We start from the raw sequence: 17585 nt of genomic DNA on the forward strand, positions 1-17585 counted from the left end.
CGGAGCCTGTGCTCCGCAACGGGAGAGGCCACAGCAGTGAGAGGCCCGCGCACCGCAAAACAAAACAAAAAAAAGAATAACTAGTGTCTTCATTTTAGGAGTGGAGTAAACTTTGAATGAGGGCAGAGAACAGCTCTTATTCACCTTTATATGTAGAGAGCTATAGATATAAAATTTTTTTCACTGAGTATATTTAGTCTTGGAAACGGAATAAATTTTACAGTCACATTTCTGCAGGACTTCCAGAGGGTTTTAAAAGACCTTCATATTTTTTTGTTTAGATTTTTCTTTTTTTATTTTTCTGATTTAAGAGTTTTACTGGCAGAGAAAAAAAAAACCTGTGAGGAGACCCACTCCCTTTGCCACATAGCTCAGGCATATTTTTCCCCAACATTATTCAGACAGTGAGAGAAGCCAGGTCTCTCCAGTTTTAGTTCTCTTAGAGACATAAGATTGGCCAATAGCCGTTAGTCCTGAGTCAACCCCAAGGCACTATGATGTCAAAGGTACTTCATACCTACACCCCCAAACCAAAGAATTCACATAGAGATTAATATACTAGAAGGAATAAACATTTCAGATCAGCTTGTGACTACTGACCTGTCTCGTGTTTACACCGTAAGAAAAGCCGATATAATAGCTGTTTACCTGGAAGCCTTTTCCTGGCAGTCACAACAGGAAGAGGCCTGTGAAGAACCTCAGGGAGCAGTCCTCTCCATTAGGCTGCAGCACTTAAGGTTTATCACAGGAAAAAACCCAACGATTCAGTCCTTGGCATCTCCTACTCCATCCGCATTGATGGCAAACATAGCTTCAGCTTCAGGAAGACAAGGAGAGTCATAGATTTTGCAGATTCTGGTTTCCCCTCTTCCTTTTCTCAGGTACAGTCTTGTTGTTGAGGCATGAGCAATGATATTTCCTCTAATAGGTTTTTTAGGATCTGCAGCAAACATGGCTGCTCCATCCACTTGGGCTACCACCTGGTTGGTGATTACCACTGCTACACCAAACTCATCAGCAAGTCGCAGAAGCATCCGCAGAAACCTGGCCAAGTGCATCTGCCTGGCGGAAAGCTCACCTCGACCCGAATAGTCTGTTCTGTAGAGGGCGTTGGCACTGTCTACAATTAGCAGTGCATACCTGGACTCTACCATCATGGCTGACGCTTGATAAAGGAGCTGGGTCTGGTGGTCTGTGTTGAACCCTCGAGCATATGCTACATTATCCAGGACGTCACTGCCAGAGAGGCCATATCTCTCAGCCACTGCTAGCAGCCGTTCTGGCCTAAAGGTACCCTCGGTGTCAATGTACATGGCCTTTCCTTCACCTCCACCTCGGTCAATGGGAAGCTGGCATGTTACAGCCAACGTATGACAGATCTGGGTCTTCCCAGTTCGGAATTCTCCAAACATCTCTGTGATGGATCCAGTCTCAATTCCTCCTTGAAGTAGTTTGTCAAGCTCTTTGGAGCCGGTAGTAATCTGTATGATCTCAGACCGCCTTTGGTGGAACTCAGTTGCAGTGGTGAAACCCATTGGAACTAATTTAGCTGCCTCAGTCAGAATTTTATCAGCTTTGGCTTCACTAATCCCCTTAATATTTATTAGCTCCTTCTTTGGTGCATAGGCAACAGCCTCCACAGTATGGAATCCAGCTTCTTCCAATTTCTTCACATCATTGGCATGTATGCCACATTGCTCTAATCGAGAAATAGGTTGTGGGCCAAAGCTCTCTTCTTCCACTGAAGTATCTGCATTTGCTTCAAGCTGCATCTGCATAGCCATTACTTAGTGTTCAATACTGCACCCCACTTCTCTACGCCCTTGCTCCGGCCTTCTGCACGAAACCCAGGCGACTTTCAGCTCCTAACTGTGCTCCTGGGGCGCGTCTCAGCTCTCTTCAGGCTGCGGTCTCAGGCGGCAGCACCCACTCCCTCTTTTTTTTTTTTTTTTTTTTGATGATTTTTAAAGTCTTTATTGAACTTGTGACAATATTGCTTCTGTTTTATGTTTTTATTTATGTTATGTTTTTATTATGTTTTTATTTTATGTTTTTATTTATGTTATATTTTATGTTTTGGTTTTTTGGCCACAAAGCATGTGTGATCTCAGCTCCCCGACCAGGGACAGAACCTGCACCCTCTGCGTTGGAAGGTGAAGTCTTAACCACTAGACTTCCTGGGAAGTTTCCATATTTTAAAAGATCATATTTAAAATTTTTTTTACTTTTATATCTATCTATCCTCTATGTCATAAATGAAAAGAGATCAGGACTCAAGACAAAACAGTGGGAGAACTCTAGCACTCAGAGACTGAAGAAAGAAGAGGAGGTATTAAAGGGCTCTGCAAGATAGAGGAAAATTGAGACCATGGCATTCAGCAGAGTATCATACATGTAATTTGCACTCCGTAAGTGGCCATCACACGGTTGTCTGTCCCTGGTGCCGCTCTCACCATGCACTGCTCCATGACGACCCACCAGCAGTGTGGTAGCTCATGCCATTCAGATCTCCCTCCTGAAGATGCCACCGTGAACTTGGCATGCTGTGTACCGTAAGGGCTGAGAGAACAGGCTTAAGAGCAAGACCAGGCTTTGTGCCTCGGCCCTGACGTTCTCTGGCCACGTGAACTTGGGCTGAACTTCCTGGGCAAACCTGGGAGAACATAAGAGTGTTAAAATCTGTTCTGTTTCTCTAGAATGCTCTTCCCACTCTCCCCACCATCTCTCCATCCTTCAAGTCTCAGTCTAAAAAGGCATCCCTTGACCCCAGAGCCTTGAGGAGTCCCCATATTGTCACTGACCCGCACCTGGCAACACAAAAGGCAGCAGCAAATGTAAAGGGACCACTGAGCATGGCATGGCATTTAGCTCCAAGGAGACTGATGCTTTAAAAAGAAGAAAGAAAATCCCTTCATAGCATCACCATATCTTTTACAGCTCCCTTTTGTAGCCAGAAAAAATTATAAACCCAATTAGTTATGAGATGGTTTGCTTCATGCCTTCTCCACTCACTGTTTAAGTTCTCTGAGGGTAGGAACCCCATTCATGGCTCTATCCGCAGAACCCAGCTTGGATTTGTGTATAATAGGCCCTTTAATTAAGGTTTGTTGGATGAATCAAATTGCCTACATGCATTTTCTGGAGCTGTTGTAACAAAGCACTACTACTGGCTCAGAAGGCAGAAAGTTATGGTCTCACCATTCTGGAGAATAGACGTGCAGAAATAAGGAGCTGGCAGGGTTAACCTTCTTTGGGCTGTGGAAGAAGAATCTGTTCTAAGCATCTCTCTTTGATTTGTAGACACCATCTTCATGTTCACATCATTTTCTCCCTGGATGCATACCATCTACAAATTTTCCCTTTTTATAAAGATACCACTATTATCGGTTTAGACCCACCCTCATGATCTCATTTTAACGTGATTAACTCTAAGACCCCATCTCCAAATACAGTTGCATTCGGAGGTACTAGGACTTCAACCTATGCATTGCCATAACAATGCGTTACACAGTTAGTAACAAGTACGTGCCATTCTTCCTGCCTAGTTGTGAGAAGGCTGCTCTCACACATGTTTAAGTCACACATCCTGACTCCTGATAAAACTGTGTTTAAAATTCTAAGCTTTGCTTGGCAAAAGGAAAGACTTTGAAATTTTGCAAACCCTTGTATTCAAGAGTATTTTTTTTACTATATATATGGATATACATACCCATAGAAAGGAAATGTGTGTGTGTGTGTGTGTGTGTGTGTGTGTGTGTGTGTAAGCTGAAAGCTAAGCACTAACTCTCTTATTCTAGACTATATCCATTCCTCTCCTATCTGGTCAACAGTGAGAAAATTGGAAACCATGGATTATTGGGAATAATATATCTCAAAATACTTTTCCCATTATAGTAAGGTCTGATTTGTCAACCGTTGTAAGGCAGGGATGTTGGACATACATGAGATTTATTATTGCACAGAGAAATGAGTCACAGTGAGACCAGACATTTGTACATTGGTAGAAAGATAAGGTGAATATAAACGGCAGAGAAAATATCTTGTGCTTTGTCTGGGACAGATTAGGGTGATTAATAATGCCTGGAACCTGAGGGCGTAATGCTAAGTGAAATAAGCCAGACACAGAAGGACTAACACTACAACATGAAACCACTTATATGAGGAATCTAAAACAGTCAAACTCAGAGAAGTATAGAGTGGAATGGTGATTGCCAGGGGCTTGAGGGAGAGGTAAACAGGGAGGTATTCATGAAAGGGTACAAAGTTCCAGTTACACAAGATGAATAAGCCCTGGAGAGTCACCGTACAGCCTACTACCTACAGTTACCAATATTGTATACTTAAAAATTTGCTAAGACTATAAAACTTATTTTAACTGTTCTTGTGACAAATAAAGTGATAATAATAATAAATAAAAAGGGAAGGAGGAAACTTTTGGAGGTGATGGTGATGGCATAGACTGTGGCGATGGCTTCGTCGGTGTTTACATATCTACAGACTCATCAAGTTGTGTATATTAAGTACTCACAGCTTTTTGTATGCCGACCATACCTCAACAAAGTGGTTTAACAAATAATGCCAAGAGGATGTAAATAACTGTAAACAAGGTGTCAGTAAGATACCCTGTGCGTAGTTGACTGTGTGAGGGATTACACAGGGCTTCCTGTGGTTAATGGCTACTTTGGAGGATCTGAAACTTATGAACTGAGCGCTCTTTTCTGACAGGACTAAGCTTTGGCGTAACAGCCAAGTGTGGGCTCATTCTAACCAGCAGTGTTCAATTTTAGGAACAAGTAAAGAGGGCAGGCTGTTCACTATTAAACGGGTTCTTCTGAGGTGGAGGGATGCCTTCTGAAATGTCTATTCAATGACATTGAATATATTATTGTCTTCCTACTTCCCCAGGAAGATTTATGTCTCCATCTTACAAAAATTCATTGCTATGACCAGTTCCAGGCTACATGGTATAACAGAAATACATTAAGGACTTGGCAATTTTCTCCAGCTTTTGTTGTGCGACCTAAATTCTGATGTCACTCTGGACCATGTCCTGACCTTTGAGACATGCCTCATGGCATCGGTATGATAATTAAAAATATGAATAATGTTGCATAGTTCAAACACATGGTCCTTGTCTCATCATTGAAGCACTGAATTATGCCTAAATCCCAAGGACAGCCTTATTATTGACAGTCTAATTTTTGGACACATTTTAACATCATTTTCTGGATGGAAAATGTGTGTCAAATCAGTTTTTTGAAATCATCTATAATTCAGGGACCCAACTGATAATCTGTAAGCATTCCTTCGGTGTTTTATGGGCAGGTGCACAATTTGGTGAAAACCTCAGAGGCACCAATCAGCACAGACTATGTCTTCCCTACAGCAGTCCTTGCAGGGAGAGCTTGTCCGGCCCAGAGATGACATTCGGCGGCAGTCCTCGCCAGCATTTTGTAGCGTTATAGGTTTCCGTGAGGAACTGAAAGGCAACTCGGTCATTGTTCTGAACCTGGACCCCGGGTGAGAGCTCACGCTAGGGGAGAGTGCATATTCAGCGAAACCCTCAGTCTTTAAGGGCAGATTCAGAGAAGACAAATATATGAGCCAAAACATGCCAGTAATTTGCTAAGAGATTATAAGCAATTTTAAAAAGCATTCAAAAGTGGTACCACATGGGTTAGATGACTATTGCTAATGGTACACAACAGTTGTCTGGCATTCTACACCCTCGAAGAACTGTTAAATGCACAGTATCTGTAGATCTTCACTATATTCTGTGAAGCTTGTCAGGCAGGTATTTTTATCCTAATTAGCAGATAAAGAAAAAGAGGCTTTGAAAAGAAAACAAAGATTAAAGGAACTTCCCTTCTTCACACATGTAATTCTTTACTACAATAATTAAATCATTTTGAATTAATTAAACCTGATGCAAAACATTACACAAAAAAGTATATAATAATCATAACTATAAGAGGCTGCATAATTATTTCTTAAAATAAAATCAAAGATTGTATCTCAAATGTGTCTATGTATTTGAATTTTATAAAGGCGAGAAATAAAAACATTTAATATTAAAAAGACAAGAATGAATTTGGATTATGTACGTATGCTATATACAAAATAAATGTAAAGTGCTAAAATAAGAGAAAATGAAAGATATGAAAAAGTGCTTCAAAATAAGCTTAAAGAGAAAAATGGAGAGCTACCATTTAAAATTAAAACAGTACAGTTAATTAAAAGTAATTACATAAGTAATATTTTTCATAAAAATGATTTCTTTAAATCTTACTTGGGTAAATATTTATCACTATCAAAATCCTAAAGTTTTTCTTAATCATTATGAGATATATATACATAGGTAGATAAACTGACTCATTGAATGTTAGATGAGACTGACATATATATACTTTATATTGGACTACAGTTGATTTACAATATTGTGCTAGTTTCAGGTGTACGGCAAAGTGATTCAGTTATACGTGTACATATATACCTTCCTTTTCAAATTCTTTTCCCGTTTAGGTTATTACAAATTATTCAGCAGAGATCCCTGTGCTATACAGTAGGTCCTTGTTGGTTATCTATTTTATATATAGTAGTGTGTATATGTCAATTCCAAACTCCCAGTTTATCCTTCCTCCCCTTTCCCTTTGGTAACCATAGGTTTGTTTTCTATGTCTGTAAGTCTGTTTCTGTTTTGTAAATAAGTTCATTTGTTTCAATTTTTTTAGATTCTGCATATAAGTGATGTCTTATGATATTTGTCTTTCTCTGACTGACTTACTTCACTTAGTATGATAATCTCTAAGTCCATCCACGTTGCTGCAAATGGCATTATTTCATTCTTTTTAATGGTTGAGTAGTATTCCATTTTATATATGTGCCACATCATCTTTATCCATTTAGGACATTTAGGTTGCTTCCATGTCTTGGCTATTGTAAACAGCATCGCAGTGAACATTGGGGTACATGTATCCTTTCAAACCATGTTTTTCTCTGGATATATGCCCAGGAGTGGGATTGCTGCATTATAGGGTAGCCCTATTTTTAGTTTTGTAAGCAACTTCCATATTGTTCTCCATAGTGGCTGTATCAACTTACATTCCCACCAACAGTGTAGGAAGGTTTCCTTTACTCCACGCCCTCTCTAGCATTTATTATTTGTAGAGTCTTTTTAAAATCATGTTTATTGGAGTATAGTTGCTTGACAATGTTGTGTTAGTTTCTCCTGTACAGCAGGTATATATTTTTTAAGTTAACATTTTTTCAACGTCGAAACCTCCCTATGTTGGGCAAACATTCTGCACTTGCTATAGTTAACTATAAATACATTAAAAAAATTGTTTTTGTTACTTTAAGGTTCTGCTTATCCGACAAAATGAAGAGAATTCTTCCCTTCCATGGAGTCCTCCATACTCACTCATCTCTAGCTCCACCCACACCCCTGCACCCCAAACATCGAAGGTGCTACCTTCACGGGCGCTTGCAGCCTACCACCAGGTGTGCACCTGACTCCTGCCAGACGTGTTAGCACCCGGGATGCCCTGAGCCAGCACCCACCTCCCCTCAGCCTTTGCTCTGACCGTCCTTATAAGATGCAAGGCCCTTCCTCTGGCTTCTTGTGCTCGTAATTCCTCTTACCTGCCTTATTTGTTATCATCAACCTAACACTCTTCATGCATGCCATATAATCGTTATTTTACATCTCTCTCTCTAACCCATTGCAACACGGGGTCTCTGAGGACAGCATCTTTCATTGCATCCCCAGCAGCTAAAATAACGTCTGGCACATGATAGCACTCAGCAAAGTTTTGAGCAGTCCCCATTTTATTATCATCATTATTTTTAATCACTTACCATTTGTGTTTCATGCTTATGGAAAGAGATAGATTAACGACAATGCACCCACTGCATTGGAAGGTGAGGTCTTAAAAAAAAGTATGTACTCCAGTAAAGATGTTTAAAAAAAAAAAAACATATCACCCATGAGTTTACTGGAGATTCCTCTCATTAAAGTCTTTAATTTGATTATCAAAAAAAAAAAAAAAAAAAAAAAAAAAGTATGTATTACTCTTCTACATAAATGGAAATAAAAATACTAGCAAAAATAAATGGCTCTTTCCCATTCCCATTCAGAGTCTTACTCTTCTCACGTTCACTTCAGTCAACAGTCACTGATGACTCTTTTTCTATATAATATCATTTTCTGGGCCATCAAAACCATTGGTGATAAAGCAATTCTTCAAAGAACCCAAAAGCATAGCTAAACAGCCTTGATGCGGCTCCTAAGCTGGCTTTGCAGTTGTTTTGCTGAGCAAGCCTGCTTGGGCTCCTGTTCTGGAAATGTTAATAAACATCTGTTTCACTCCTTCCCTCCACTGTGGGTTCTAAGTGGTTAAGAAACGTGCTTCACTATTCTCTCAGAGATTTTCTTCTTTCTTTCTTTATTACTTATTTTTATTTTGAAAATTTTCAAACATATCTAAGAACAGATTGTATCTCCACATACCCAACACCCAGCTTCAGTGGTCCTCCCTGAATTTTTAGATGTTTTGCTTGTATATTTTAAAGTAAATCCTGGACATTTCACCTATAAGACCTCTGACTGACCTCTAACTGACAAGGACATTTTTTCCAAAAACATTTTTCAGGGGTCAGAGAAGCTTTTTGGTTTTTGTTTTTAATAACACAGATTTAATCTAAATACTGAAACTACTCAAATGTGTATTTGTATGAACTATATCCCTTAAACCTCTTCACCTTTTTGTGTAGTCTGCCTGCATAGTATACTGTTTTTAAAAAGAGCAACTATTAAAAGAATATATTCATTTCACTGCTGAAAGAGTTTGTACTGTCACTCATGCACAATATTTACTCAGGTTTTATACCATGAATAGCATATTAAGCATTACACATGGAATTAAAAGCAATTGTTTCTGTCCTTGAGAAATAAATTGACTAGCTAAGAAGATGGATAATACACAAACACACAGACAACCTGCACATTTTAAATAAAATAATACCGTTAATATTGGATATTTCAAGTGCACAAGAATTCAGGGGTAGAGAAAGTGTCTTTGAGATACGTTCAACTAGAGATGATTTTTTGTGAAGGAAGTGAGCTTCAGAGTGAGTCTTGATTCAGAAGAAGAACACGGACCCTGCGTGTTCAAACCCTGAGTCAGAAATTAGCCCATGGTAAAAGCTAAGGAGGAAAATCAGAAGGAAAATGTGAGCGATGATAATTATTAAGTAGAGTTTGCCCACGTCAAAGCTATGAGATGTGACATGGACCTTTGAGCTGCTCATGAAAAAGTCTTGTTATAACTCTTCAAAAGTATATTTACCTCTGGGAAGGGGGCTCAGGAAAAACTTTGAAAACATGAAAATCTAAAAGAGGTGTATTTCTAATGATGGGATTCCGGGGGCACAGTGGTGTTGGTTAGAGGCAGGTTTGGGGCAGGGGAGCTGACCTGGCAGCAAGCAGGTAGGCAGGACAGAGACACTGCCATGTGGACTAAACAAAGAAACCCGGGACAAGGGGGTGCTTGTCACTTTCAGGGAAATCTGACCACTTCCTCTCTCCACTCCCTGTTCTGTCATTTAAAGAAGATGAAGAGCTGCCTTGGGGTGGTCAAGTTTATGGACTAAATTCCCTAGTTATGTGCAACCTCTGGACTTTCCCTCTGTTGACAAGCAACGCTGCAACCAGCAGTGAATCTCAGAAAACTCGGAACGGGGTCTGATGCCAGCTCTGCAATAGCTCAGCTGTTTGAATGCAGTGATGACAATCTGTGCTGGGGAACGATCGTGTATCTTCTTCTTCAATCCTTTTTAATAAAGTTTCTTTTTTTGATGTGGACCATTTTTAAAGTCTTTATTGAATTTGTTTGCTTCTGTTTTATGTTTTGGTTTTTAGGCCACAAGGCATGTGGGATCTTAGCTCCCCAACCAGGGACCGAACCTGCACCCACTGCATTGGAAGGTGAGGTCTTAACCACTGGATTGCCAGGGAAGTCCCCTCGTCTTCAATCCTCATCCCAGCTCTTTTCATTGCTTCCATTGTGCTCCCTATCTCCAAGGGGAGGAAACTGAAGCACATGTGATTACACAGGCGGCTGGGCCACACTGCTAGTGGTGGAACCCAGATAGCTGGATTCTAGGCCCACGCTCTTGGCTTCAGCCATGGTCCTTCCACAGATGGTTTAATGTTTCCATTCCCTTGTCTCTGTCTTCATAAATAAAATGGGAACATTACTCTCCGTGTATTTGTGTCTAAGGACCAGCAAGCCATGTACAAATGATAGTACAGTGGAAGTTCTTTGAGACAAAGATTTATACTGGTTTTGGTTGGCAAGGTGCAGAATTAATTTAACATGATTTATTTTCTTCAGACACATGTCTGAAACCCTTACCTGGAGAGTGGAAAGGAGAAAGTCTGGTGTGGCAATGAAGACCCTGTGTTTGTATATCAGACTCTGTACCTATCTGGTCCTCATAGTGGCACTGGGATTTGGGCAAAGCCAGGCTCAAGGGGATGGATGACTTATTCAAGGTCGCACTCTTTTCTTTGTGGGTTTTCTCATGCTGAGAATGAAGTATGGCCGGACTTTTATTTCTGGGCTAGTGTCGTATCAGACTCTACAGGTGTGCTGTAGTCACGTGGCTTTCGGGATTGTGATGGTTGTAAATGTTGGTCCATGAAACGGTACTTTGTCTTTTACTATCTCACCTGGGTTTCATTCTCTCGGTCCCCACACAAGAACTCAGGGTCCTAGTGATACATCAGTAGGGATCCCTCCCCCTTCTCAGATCCGATTGTTCACTCAGCATTAATAGCACACCTGCACTGTAGCAGCATTGGAAGGTGTCTGCAACCTGTAAAATTAGGTGATGGAAAAGAAGAAAGGTCTGGTGTTGTTTTAGATCTTCACATTAACCAGAAACTTTTCAAATACGGAAGTGGCACTGAGTCAAACTAGGAGATTTGGAGACAGCATTTTAATCTCATTGAATCTGTTTCCTTATTTATTATGTGAAAGCAATACTAACTGCCAAACCTACACTACGTGTCTAAAGGGGCCTTTTAAAGTACAGAATATGGGCTTCCCTGGTGGCGCAGTGGTTGAGAGTCCGCCTGCCGATGCAGGGGACGCAGGTTCGTGCCCTGGTCCGGGAAGATCCCACGTGCCGCGGAGCGGCTAGGCCTGTGAGCCATGGCTGCTGGGCCTGCGCGTCCATAGCCTGTGCTCCACAATGGGAGAGGCCACAACAGTGAGAGGCCCGCGTACCGCAAAGAAAATAAATAAATAAATAAATTAAATAAAATACAGACTATTTCCCAATTTCCAGGTATCAGTAGTACTGCCCCTGCCCATGTCCCCCTACCACACAAAGATTAGAGACTCAAAAGTGAATTCAAGATATCTAATTGCTAAATAAGACACCATGGAGCTTACTCCAGATCTATTCAGCTCTGTCCCAGGGTGGGCGCTATGGGCCGCACTGTGTCCCTGCCACATTCATATGCTGAAGTCCTGACCCACAGTGCAACTGTTCTTGGAGATGAGGCCTTTAAGGAGGTAATTAAGGTTTAGTGAGGTCATTAGGGTGGAGCTCTCATCCACTGTGAGTAGCATCCTTCAAAGAAGACACATCAGAGATGCACGCACAGAGGAAAAGCCACGTAAGGACACAGTGAGAAGGTGGCCGTCTGCAAGCCAAGGAGAGAGGCCTCAGGTGAGGCCATACCTGCCGACATCTTGATCTTGGCCTTCCAGCCTCCAGAACTGTAAGAAAACACCTTTTTGCTGTTTAAGCCACTCTGTCTATCATATCTTGTTATGGCAAGCCCTGCAGACAAATGCAGGAGGCAGGAGCAATAAACCTTCACATAGCATATGCCCCAGCCTCAACCTGCCCACTGAACAGCACACTGGAACTCAATTTTCCAGCCCTTTCAGGCAGAAGTAGCGTTTCAACTTTAATAACTCGGGGGACAACACTGCTCCTCTGCTTGGCTTTATGAAATTTTCTGCCCTGCCCCTGGGGAAACGGAGTCCCAGTTCATCTCTGCAGAACAGACTCTGCTTTCTGCTGTGGTCTCTGCTCCGACGGGGTTCAGGATGTAGAGGAAGACAGGTCTGTGTGCCTCGGCCCTTGTTTATTTGGGCCTTTTACATTTCTGGAAGCTGATTCAGAACAGATAATAATTCCACGTACAGTTAATAAGAAATGTCACGTAAGGGTAATTACTATTTTGCTAGTTTAAGTAAGTAGAATATGATATAATCTGAGTTGCTATTCAGATGTTGACGTGTGCATTGTGTATTTTAAAAGAGACAGTTTGGAAATACTTAGAAATCTTCATATGTCTGTATCCACAATGTAAAGTTGAAAATTGCGCACTAGAGCTCAGAAAGTTTATAATAGAAGATTTCGTGGTCTGAATTTGCTTAATTAGTTTGACTCTTTGTCTTTCACTGTTGACCATGTGGCAGTACGTGAAACGAGGATTTGGAAATCATCTGGTTAACTTGATTATTGATCTTGACTAAGGTGTGAGCCAACCTGTTAATCTTTAATTTTTTTTTTTTTTTTTGCCGCACCGCACAGCTTGTGGGATCTCATTTCCTGGACCAGAGATTGAACACGCACCCCTGACAGTGAAAGCATGCAGTCCTAACCACTGGACCACCAAGGAATTCCCTAATTTTGCTTTTTTTAAGTTACATATTACTTACATATTTTAGAGCACTTTGTATGTGTCCGGTACTGTGCTAGCTTAGAGCACAACTATAGTATGTATTTCCTATCCACGGACTTTTCAATAGCTTCTAACAATATGGGTAGTATCCTTCTTGTCATTGTCTAAGGATATCTACTAAAATGTCTCCAACTGGAGCATTGTTAAATTCACAGCATCCTCTTGATGTTCTACCCCCAGCCCCATCCCTGGCTCTGGCTCCAGGGTAAATAAATGACCCTCTAGGTCATTGAGCCTGAGAATCTAGAGACGAATTACCTACTGAGTGCTGCTGGATCCAGGTAAACTCTCTGATAAAACGAAGACAGCAGGGACCAAAACAGAAATTCAGCATGTTCATTGGGTCTTGCCCCTGTGTTGCAGCCTCAGGCACTGGGAGCATCTCATGGCCTGGGGCATCAGGGTCTGCATAAAGAAGACAGAAATCCTTGAAAGGGTTCAAGCAGTAGCTTGCAAAGGTAAATGGGATTTTGAGGCAGTAAAAAAGCTGGATGTTCTTTTATTCCTCTGTCACAGACATTAACTGGCAGCATAGGAACGGTGATATGAGCCGTAAATAGGTAAATGTTTCATTCTTCTTTGCATATTCATCACCGATACGCACCAAAAAGAGCTGTCTGTCATAATCAGCCATGTTGGAACAATAAGGTAGAAAAGCAAATAAATTCAGTGAGGCAATGTTGCTGCAGGTATGGGTTGGTGTCCTTTTTTACATGATGTTTTTATTATAACTCAATATAGTTAACTCTAAAACTCTGCCGAATGTTAGGGAAACTAGCAGAATCCAGGTATAGGATTAAAGGTTAGACCTGCCAAGTAACGCAGATCTTCAGGTGTCTCATGCTTGACATGCCAAGATATTTGTGTCAAAAAAAAGAAAAAAAGTAATTTGTTTTTCTTTGATGGTGGGGCTGGAGAGAAGGGGAGAGGGACAGTGAGAGTTGTCCAATGACAGGGAGAGGGCAGTGGGGGAGGAAGGTGTGGTTTCAACCCTCTGGATAAATGGTTCAATTCTGACTCAGTTTGTTTATCCTGTGTTAAATACATGTGACTTTTCTTGTTAATTTTTATAATCTTTTCACGGGCAATAGATGTAGTCATGCTGGCAAAAGTGTCCCCAGTCCATTGTGTCAGTCTTTGAAAATTAAACCAACTGGCCACAGTGCATGCATGTGTGAACACACTTGGTGGATTCCTGTATATATTTGTCATTCTAGTCACCCTGAAGCAGGTGGATGATGACGCAGTTGGACAAGAGCCAGTTTTGGCAACACCAACACTGACCGACTTGGTCCCTCGTGCGTCCCCCTCCTCCTTGTTCTTTAGTTCTTTGCTTTTTATCCTCCTTTCCAAGGTTACCAGTCTCTTTTGGAACCATCTTTTGAGGACAGCAGGCCGGGACAACTGACTTAAGATGCCACACCTTGGAGAACTATGTCATCTGACACTTGAGCGTGAAAGAGCTCAGAATATGACAGCCCCAAGGATGCCCCTCTGGCGTCAGGAGCTCTCTGCCCTCTCCCTTTGGGCCTAAAAGCAGTGCATCTGTTCCCCCTTTGTGAATGTGTCCCCCAACCTTTCACTAGGAGGAGCAGAATGACTCTTTTTTTTTTTTTTAAGAGAATGACTCTCAATCCCTAGAGATGACACTAGACTCCTAGGCCCAGAACAGCAATGTGAGGGATCTACATAAACTTGACTAAAATAACTCTTCTCTCCGTTTAGTTTCCCCATATATTTACCTACCATCCCACATTTTAGTGCCTCTTAAAGCTCAAAACCCTGTTCCTTTGCATTGTCACTTCTCCACACATTTATTGTCCTTTGTTCAAATGGTCTAGGTCTCCAGGTCTGACTGCTTCTTGGGGGTTTTCATGTCATTCCTCTGAGCAACCCCCGCCATGCCTACGAAATAAAACTTTTCTCCTGCTAATCTGGCTTTTGCTGATTCAATTTAGGGCCCCAGCTGCTGAGCCAATTTAGGGTAGAGAAAAAGGTTTTTTTCCTTCTTGTCAAGTGACTCAAGAAAGCCTTAGGAGGAAAAAGTAGAGGTCTGCCAGTGGCTTAAGACGTCTGGAGACTTGGGACGTGAAGTAGCTCACCTGCCAGGTCAGGCAAGTTGAAGGGCTAAAAGGCAGAACACCTAGGTTCCTTCCCAACACCACCACTCGTTGGCTGGGACTAGTGACTCAGCCTCTCCAAACTTACTGAACTGTCTGTAAAATGGCAATCATAATTATTTCAACTGGCCCTACCTCACAGGGTTATATAAGGAAAAAAAAAAAAGTGGAAAGCACTGAATAAAACCATAAAGTGTTTTACAGATGTAACGTTAAAGGTTTACTTTTACCTCCAGATAAAGTAGTTTTAAAAAATCCTTCTTGAGGATCCTTCTTCTCCTCATCTGAGAAATGGGTTATGCTGTCTCGGGACCAAGGGCACATTCCAAGCCACTAGAAACAAACAACAAATATTATTAGGAGATTAGAATCTGATCAGAAGATAAGGATCAAAGTTTTGGTGAAGATGTAACTTTAAAAAACATGTGTTTTGTGATTATGAATTCTGTCAATTCCCCTTCCATGACCACGTGTATGTCCACCCAGGCACCCAGACAGGTCTAAGTGGAGAGCAGTTTTCAATGATCACTTTGAAGAATTTTTCCTTCCCGTGAATTTTCTGGTCATGAAGTGACAAGGCAATATTTCATTTTGGATAGAATTCTAGGCCTGGTCGTGGAAAGAGAGTGTCATTCACATTAACTATGGGATAAAAGGAGACTCTTGTCTTATTCCAAGAGAATTAAGGGTGACTGATTGAGGCACTGTGTTGAATAGTCTTCTGTCTTTATCTGAGGGTAATGGGCAGTGGATAGAGGTTGGCTGAGGAGCTAAAGACATCAAATGAAAATGACCTAAAATTTACCACCATTTAAATTTCAGTAGGAAGTGTTATAGTACCCTTACTAACAAGCCAGGTTCTTCTCACCATTTACTTCTATACCTTGCATGAAATGTCATGCTTAGAGAGATACTTAGGCCCATGCACATAAAAAATCGTGAGACCTGTTCTACCACCTAAAACAATGACCTGTAAGTGGCAAGTCCCTGTGTCCTTTTTAAAAAATATTTATTTATTTATTTTGTTGCGCCGGGTCTTAGTTGCTGCATGTGGGCTCCTTAGTTGTGGCATGAGAACTGTTAGTTGCAGCATGCGTGTGGAATCTAGTTCCCTGGCCTGGGATCGAACCCGGACCCCCTGCATTGGGAGCGCAGAGTCTTAGCCACCATGCCACCAGGGAAGTCCCCCCTGTGTCCTTTTGAATGAGTAAACTTCTACTTTAAAGATGGATTCAATAAAATAAGCAAGGAAACAAATGCATAATTTAATCACCTTACCTAATATTTGAGAAATTGTGATATTTGCTATGTTACTGGTTAAATATCTAGGTAATGACTTTTTTTACATGAATTAAATGAAGTTGATACCGCTTTCCTGTCATGCAGACAAAGCTTATTTAATCTTCTTATTTCAACTTTAAAGACTTATGCTTCCAACACTTTTTTTAGTAGTTAATGCAATCTGGTGAACCAAAAAATCACCAAAAAGTCAAGTTTTTTTGATAATTTTTGACACTGAAAGGCTGAGACCTCAGGGCTAAGCTGAGCTAATGAAGATCTGAGTGTCTCCTGAGCTGCGAGACTCAGCTGTGTAGCCAGCAGGGAGCCTGAGATGATTCAGGGCAAGGGCAGCTCAATGCGAATTTGGAAGAATTAACCCACATAAGTTGGTGCAGCCACTGTGGAAAACAGTGTGAAGGTTCCTTAGAAAACTAAAAATAGAACTACCATATGATCCAGCAATCCCACTCCTGGGAATATATCCAGACAAAACTATAATTCAAAAAGGTACATGCACTTATGTTCACAGCAGCACTATTCACAATAGCCAAGACATGGAAACAACCTAAATGTCCATCAACAGATGAATGGATAAAGAAGATGTGGTATATATTTGCCATGGAATACTGCTCAGCCACAAAAAAGAAAGAAATAATGCCATTTGCAGCAACATGGACGCAACTAGAGATTATCATACTAAGTGAAGTAAGTCAGAAAGAGAAGGACAAATACCATATGATATCCCTCATATGTGGAATCTACAATATGACACAAATGAACCTATCTATGAAACAGAACCGGAATCATGGACATAGAGAACTTGACTGGTGGTTGCCAACGGGGAAAGGTTTGGGGAAGGGGTGTAGTGGGAAGTTAGCGTTAACAGATATAAGCTTTCATATGCAGAATGGATAAACAACAAGGTCCTACGGTAGAGCACAGAGAACTATATTCAATATCCTATAGTAAACCATAATGGAAAAGAATATTTAAAAAAGAATGTATATGTATGTATAACTGAATCACTTTTCTATATAGCAATAAATTAACACAACATTGTAAATCAACTATACTTCAATAAAAATAAATAAATAAATATTAACTTAAGAAAAAAAAAAAAAACCCTACAGAGGTGGGTGAATTCTACCTTTCTGACACTCCAGACCATGGTAAGGTTTTCTGTGGTCATACATGCTATGAAAATCTTAAAATTATATAACACATCCGGAAGCACATAAAAATAGATCTGTACAATTTTAAAATGTCATCACAGCAAAGAGATTTATTGATACTTCTAAATGGCCCTGCCCTCCCCTTCTGCCGCATCCAAAAGAAAGCGTTTGGCTGTAAATAGAGACACAGCGTCCTCTGCTCCTTGCCATTATTTATGTGCTCATAGTTTCATGCCCTTTGTTTAA

The 17585-nt window shown here is 40.9% G+C and overlaps 1 protein-coding gene across 1 annotated transcript; it reads right to left on the reverse strand.

Moving 5' to 3' along the window:
• Positions 1-333: 333 nt before the first annotated feature.
• LOC132507926 (DNA repair protein RAD51 homolog 1-like) lies at positions 334-1795 on the reverse strand. The gene has a single exon (XM_060127705.1). The coding sequence runs from the start codon at positions 1782-1784 to the stop codon at positions 765-767; it is 1020 nt and encodes a 339-aa protein (XP_059983688.1). The 5' UTR covers positions 1785-1795; the 3' UTR covers positions 334-764.
• Positions 1796-17585: the final 15790 nt, after the last annotated feature.

The sequence above is a fragment of the Lagenorhynchus albirostris genome, chromosome 17 (assembly GCF_949774975.1).
Source record: "Lagenorhynchus albirostris chromosome 17, mLagAlb1.1, whole genome shotgun sequence".
NCBI classification, from domain to species: domain Eukaryota; kingdom Metazoa; phylum Chordata; class Mammalia; order Artiodactyla; family Delphinidae; genus Lagenorhynchus; species Lagenorhynchus albirostris.